Source organism: Astyanax mexicanus, chromosome 3, assembly GCF_023375975.1.
Source record: "Astyanax mexicanus isolate ESR-SI-001 chromosome 3, AstMex3_surface, whole genome shotgun sequence".
Classification (NCBI taxonomy): domain Eukaryota; kingdom Metazoa; phylum Chordata; class Actinopteri; order Characiformes; family Acestrorhamphidae; genus Astyanax; species Astyanax mexicanus.
Window position 1 is genome coordinate 30052484 of NC_064410.1, and position 6682 is coordinate 30059165.

Below are 6682 nucleotides of genomic sequence, written 5' to 3' on the forward strand. Positions count from 1 at the left end.
GGTATAAATAATATTACACGTTTTAGCACTCCCTCTTGTGTATTATTATCAAGTTTTTGTGAATTTGTGAATTGATAATCCAGGATTGATTAGACACGCCTTCTTATATATATTTATTTTCTTTACTTCTTCTTTACTGGTTTTATTAAACCATTCCGCGTGTCTGTGGAGCGGCTGGTGCTGCCGCTGAGCCTCCGGAGCAGCAGGGGGCGACAGCGCTGTTCAGCAGCGCGCTAAGAGAAAGAGACGGAAGAGCAGAGCCTTTCAAATCATCACAACAGCAGCAGATTCCGCTCCAACAGCAGAATCCGCTCCAGCAGCAGCAGCAGCAGCTGCAGCTCTAGCACTCCGCTCCGTTCTCCGATCCTCTGTTCTCTCCGGCGCAGGAAAAGCTCCTCTCTCTCTCCTCCTCCAGCAGGTAAAGTAGCGCGGTGTTGTGGTGTAGGCTGTGCGGGGTTCGGGCGGCGGGTTTCGGCGGGCGGGTCGGTTTTTTCTGCGGGGAGAAGTTGTGCCGCTGGCCCGCTCCTTTATTACCTGAAGAGAAAACAGAGACCGCTCCAGCGAGATAAACACGCTGCCCGCCCCCCAGCCGGGCCTGCAGACCCTCATCACACATAGCCTCGCTCAACCGAGCCTCAAAACCGACCATAAAACGCTCATAAAACAGCCGTTTACTGAAACCGAGTAACTAAAAATATTTCCCGGGCGATTTTCTACACCAAACTGTAGCTAGTGCTCCATACAGTTAACCTCTCTCTCTCTCTCTCTCTCTCTCTCTCTCTCTCTCTCTCTCTCTCTCTCTCTCTCTCTTTCTCTTCTTCCACTCTCTCTTTCTTAAACAGTATAAAAAATAACTTAATAAAATCGAGTAGTTTTAGATAAAGCTGTAATTAATTTTGGAACATAATTTTAATTGATTATTTTTTTTACATTTCGTTTTATGTACGCCTTCTTAAATTTAAATATTTTACCACCGTTGTTTTATACTTTCAGCTTAACCTAGCTTAATAGTAGTTAAGGCCTTTTTTTGTAAAATTTGTAATTTCAGAATTAGTTTTTTTCTAACTACGTTAGTAATATAAAACATGCACACCTAAAATTTCATAAAATCTGCAAACACTTAATAAAAAACGTGACCCACAACACTCTGGTGGGAAAAGTGTGGAAGGCATTGTTTTGAGCATGTTGAGCATAAACCAACAGTATATTGAAATCTTTAATTGTAAGCAAATCTCCCATTCAGTTTTTAATAAATCATTTTGTGTTAACAATGCATAGATTTTTTTTTTTTAAGCCGTGCCTTGCAACTTAACACCTAATGTTTTTAGGAAATGACTGTTACTGTCTACCCTGTTAATGGTATAAATATTATTACATGTTTTAATATGTCCAGATTGAAAAATCTTAATCCACTTTTTCTTTTCTTTTTTTCTAGAATCTTGTGATTGCTAAACGCAAGCCTGGGTAAAAGTTCCAGTTAAGCTTACTAAAGGTAAGCCTGAAACAAAATCGTGATGGAGGCAGAGCTGAAGGGTGGATCTGATAATTCTCTGGCCAACGGAAGTTCCAATTCTGCCAAACGAGGCAGAGGCAGGCCAAAAGGGTCAGTTAAGAAAGTGGTCGTCTCCGTGACGGAGGTACCACACAATGCCAGAGCACCGAAGAGAATCGATTTTTTTTGTCCAGAAACAGTGCTGAAAACGAAAGTGAAGAAGCGTGGCCGCCCTAAGAAGGTAAGAGTTCTAGGACGGCCGAGAAAAATCCCTCTAACGCCAGAAGAGGAAGCGGAGAGAATTTTGAGGTTGAGCCGTCAAAAGAAACGGAAGCTTTCAAAGCCTCTTGGGAGGCCAGGTATCCATCCCCTTGTAGGTAACCCAGCGCAGAAAAAGGGAAGAGGCCGACCTCGCAAATATGAAGCCTTGTCAAGAGCGTCCCCGCTAAAGAGTACAGCCCCGGGCACACCGCAAAAGAGGGGAAGGCCACAAGGTTTGAACCTGGGTTCGCCAGTCGGTTCAAGTCCAGCAAAAAGCCCAATCGGGGGAACTGGTAGAAGAAGGGGACGACCTCCTGGTTCTGGAAGAAAGATAACAGCCACTCCAGCATCAAACGGATCACCTCGGAAAAGGGGCAGACCCCCAGGCTCTGGAAACAAGTTAAAAATCACCACTCCGGTGGCCGGCGGTACACCTGGAAAGAGAGGGCGGCCGCCAGGATCTGGGCTGAAAATTAAGCTTGCAGCACGGGTCAGTGATGGAGTTCCTCGCAAGAGGGGGAGACCACCAGGCTCTGGAAACAAGCTAAAAATCACCAAACAGGACATAAACAGCACCCCTCAAAAAAGGGGAAGACCGTCAGTTTCAGGAAATGCAACGACTCCCAGCAGCAGCAATGCAGTCAGTACTCCCAGCGGCCAAACACGTAAAAGGGGCCGTCCCAGCAAAACAGGCCTGGCTCAAGCCTCTTTAGAAAGTAATGCTGAAGAAGAGGATGCTGAGGTGAATGATGCTTCCACACCTAAACGACCCCGTAGCGCATTCACCTCATCTGAGGGCGAGGAGGCAGAGACAGTGGTGCAGTCTGAAGATCCAAATGCCAGTGAGAATGAGGTTGTGATGATAGTTGGTGATAGTGAGTTGAAGGATCAGGTGGAAGAGGTTCAGGAGGTTCTTTTAACAGGGAGTGAAAGTAACAGCAAAAAAAGTGCCAGGGGAGCAGGTAAAACCCCCAAAAAGAAGTAAAAAAAAAGAAAAGAAAAGTAAAGAATCGAGTGCAACAGAGCACAGAATATTTTTGAATTAGTTTTTAACAAAATTAGAACAAATTGATTCATCCTGGCGATTATGTTGTCAAATACACATTTCAGATTTATTTTTTTTATTTTATATTTGTTGCTTGAGTCTTGTGCCTTTTGCATGTGTTTTAAGACTGTTTAGTACCTTGACATTCTGCTCCAACATCTTAATGTTAATCCAAAATTAAAATGTTTTTTTTTTTATTTTCTTTTTTTATATACATGTTCAAGTCTATTCCAAAACTAAATGGACTACCAGTGAAGTAAAGGCACATAATTTTATTCTGCCTTTAGAAAAAAAAAGAAGAAACTGTTTGCATGACTAGCGTGTCATGATTAAGTCTGATTAAATTCAACATTAATTTTACAATACAATTCCACCAAGTAAGAAACGAATGCAGACTCTAAAATGGCTTAATTTTTTAGTTTTTTAGTGGCTGTGCTAAAATGTTAATCATGCATCAACCAATGTGATCAAAGCATTGTGAAGTACATTATTGCACGGCACGCTTTAATGTGTACTGATTCCATCCGTGCAGGGAAAGCCGTAAGATTCCCACTAGCCTGGCTGCTCAACCTTTTGACAGGAAAAGTGGTTGGAGAGTAATGGGAGTAGGATATGTAGACAGTAGACAGTTTTGTCTGTCTGACCAGAGAAGACCAGCAGTTATTTTGAGGTTACATCACCACAAAGCGAAATGTAAATATAGAGCAGTTTTGCTACATCTCTGCACCTAAATTTGTAGCTCTCCTGTTAACATGGTGTTTTAATATTTCTTGCTAAAACTTTTTTGTTGCGGTTTGTAGTACATGCTAGTTAGTCCTCATTGCATTATAAGCTTGTGTTTTCATTTATGTAACCAATGCAGAACATTTATTTACCTACCAGACAACTGTAACCACCATGTTTTCTTCGGTTTATTGGCTCGCAACTCAAAGCAGTGGCTTTTAACACAGAAAAATAAACAGTAAAATATGTGACAGAAGTTTAAATATATTTTAGTTTTTATTTTTCCACCTGCTACCAAAAATGTAGACAAGTGGTCTCCAAACCCTGTTTATTCTGGAAATCTGCTTTCCTTAAGGTCTAAATGCTACCTTGTTTGTGGTGGTGCAACCCTGCTGGAAGGTACAGGTCCAAGAGCAGTGACGGTGACCACTATTCTAATTAAATTTTAATATTTTTTAACCAATTTTATCTTTTTGTTTGTTTGGGTTTTTTTTTTTTTTTTGGTGATTTGCACACCTTAGTCTAAATTTATCTGCACGTCATGAAAGATGACCAGATGAGTGTAATTGTCACGTTTTTCTTTTATGGCTTACAGTATGTGTTCTCTTGAGTCAGTATATGCCGTGACATTTTAAAAAGTTTGACTGTAACTTGTGTTTTTATCATATTTTTAAGGTGCTAAATGATGTTTAATGATTAAATTTATAGCTTTGTAAAGAACGGTGCCGCCCTAAGGGGTGCCTACACACTAGACAGCGCAAGAATGGAGTGGTTGATTCAAACGATCAGACTCCCCATCAGCCTGTAGTGTGTAGACACCCTGACTCCTGAAGGAATAGTGCAGCATTGTGATTATGAGGGGAAATAGATGTGAATTGTACATTGGAATACAGTCATGCCTTGTAATAAGGAAATGGCTTTCCAATTCCAAATAAAACTTGTGAATTCAGCATACTAACACTGATAGTTGGTTCTGCTGAATTGATTGACGGTTTGATGACGTGTTATGGCCCCTCCTTTAATCCCCTCCTGATTTTATACATTTGCACTTGTCTTATCATGTGTCTGCTAGACTGAGTTGTTTTCTTTAATTTATCCTAACTGTTTTTCTCATTACATTAATTTCAGATTTAAGAATCATCACTGTAATTATCATACCATTGGTAAAAAAAAAATAATAATAAAGTGTCTGTGGTTTTAGAGATCATTTTGTTGTTGTGAGGAAATGTGAAAGTCTGCATGATTGAGCTCGGCCCTGATGCATCAGAAGGAAGCTTTTGGGTCCCATTTAAAAAAAAAAAAAAAAACATTTATACACTTAATTTTATAATCAAATGATTGTATGTTGGAAACAAAAATGTGTTTCTGGTAAACTTATTTTTCAGAAAAAAGTACATATTTTGTTCCACATGCAGTCACCCAAGAACAAAAAAAAACAAAAAAACAATTCCAGTTTAAACCAGATGTACAAACAGTGGGTCCATGCATTACAGGTGCTGCAGTGCTGGAGTCATTAATTTTGAGGATTTTTTTTTTATTTTATAAAGAAGGTTAAACTTCTTTTAAAAATAAATGTTAACATTGTTTTATGAATGTGATCCAATAGAAACTAAATCCTAAATTAATTCAAAACAGTAAAATCCAGTAATAATAAATGTGTTGATCTGTTTATTTGGAATTGCTGCAGCTAGGTACACATTCAAACTTTTTTAAGCACCATTATCCACCTGAAAGAGTTAAGCTGAATGATAATGTGACATTTGTTATTGGCTACAACTAAAACCTGTCCTAAAGACTGTGAATGTGGGAAAGCTTCTGCACCAGTGTGCTCTCTTTAAGTCCTCAGCTTGCATTTGTGGGATATGCTGTTGTTGATTTAGTTTCAGTGTTTATGATGCCTTGTTCTTTGAAACATTTTAAAGCAGTAATTGTGTACGTCTCTAGGTGAAGCGATGTGTATGAAAGCAAATGCTTTTTTTTCTTTTTTATAAAAGTAGTGAACTGATGCTTTTTTCTTTCTTTTTTTGCGTAGTCTACATGAGTAAGCTGTTAGTGCATAGTCTCCTCTTTTACTCTGGCATTGACTTAGTAGATGTTTGATTTAGCTATTAATCTGTACTAGTAACCATTAGATGCTGTTTAATGTGAGATCATGTTATCTCTTGAGATGTTACTTTATCTTAATAAAAAAACATCAAAATCATGCTCAATACTGTTGTCTTTATGCTTTATTTAAATTGTTACATTTTCTGTCAGTAATACTGACTATACACAAATGTTTTTGAAAAGACGTCTACAAAAGACTAAAATATGATGCACCCATATAAAGGCCGTTTTTGGTCACAGACTATTATTTCACTAAATGACTTTTCAAGCGATTTCATTTTCGCAAGTAAATTTCCAAATAATAAAACCTTCTAATCTTGCTAAAGTTGCAGTGCACATCTCTCATCTCGATTGGTTTGTGTTCGGTGGTCAGAATAATAAGTATTTTCCGTACCTTGACATTAAAAAATGTAAGTTGTATTTAATGTTATTACAGCTGTGACCAAAATCTGCTTCGGTTTGTGCTCCATTGTTTACAAGCTGCTCCTAAAGATCCTATCATTAGCATGATGGGAAATATATATTTTGAATTATTAATACAACCTCCATTTAATTTTTTATAATGTTCTTTTTTTTAATAAAATGTCTATCTAATAAAAATGAGGGGTAGAATTTGATTTGAAATAGAGTAATCATTTTTTTTAGTTAAAGCTACATTCAGTATTCAGTATCACCAATTAGTAAATTAACTAATTTAAAAAATGGGTACTTTTAAATAAGTATCAATATAAATGGTTGTGGGTAAATATGCAAAATAAAAATTTAATTCCATATATTTCTTTGTTAATTCACTTACTTAACACAGCATGTTTTTCATGTGTTGCCTCAGGGCATCATTATACAGTTGGACCACATTTGATAGGGGAATAATACTAATAAAGCAGTGGTGGTTATTATATTTCTACAAAATATCAAATTAATGCAATATAGTGTTGTCACTGCTTCAACTGGAACCACCAACTCTGAGAAGGTGCTATTTTTTAGGTGCAGTTATGTGATTTTAGCTGGTGGAGTGTTTGAAAAGTTGTTTTGTCAGAAAATAGAGATATCACACA

The 6682-nt window shown here is 37.9% G+C and overlaps 1 protein-coding gene across 1 annotated transcript; it reads left to right on the plus strand.

The window, feature by feature from the left end:
* Positions 1-253: 253 nt before the first annotated feature.
* Positions 254-5731, plus strand: si:ch211-288g17.3 (chromosomal protein D1). Its single transcript, XM_007258254.4, has 2 exons — positions 254-418; positions 1436-5731. The coding sequence occupies exon 2, from the start codon at positions 1515-1517 to the stop codon at positions 2736-2738; it is 1224 nt and encodes a 407-aa protein (XP_007258316.2). The 5' UTR covers positions 254-418; positions 1436-1514; the 3' UTR covers positions 2739-5731.
* The last annotated feature ends 951 nt before the right edge of the window (positions 5732-6682 follow it).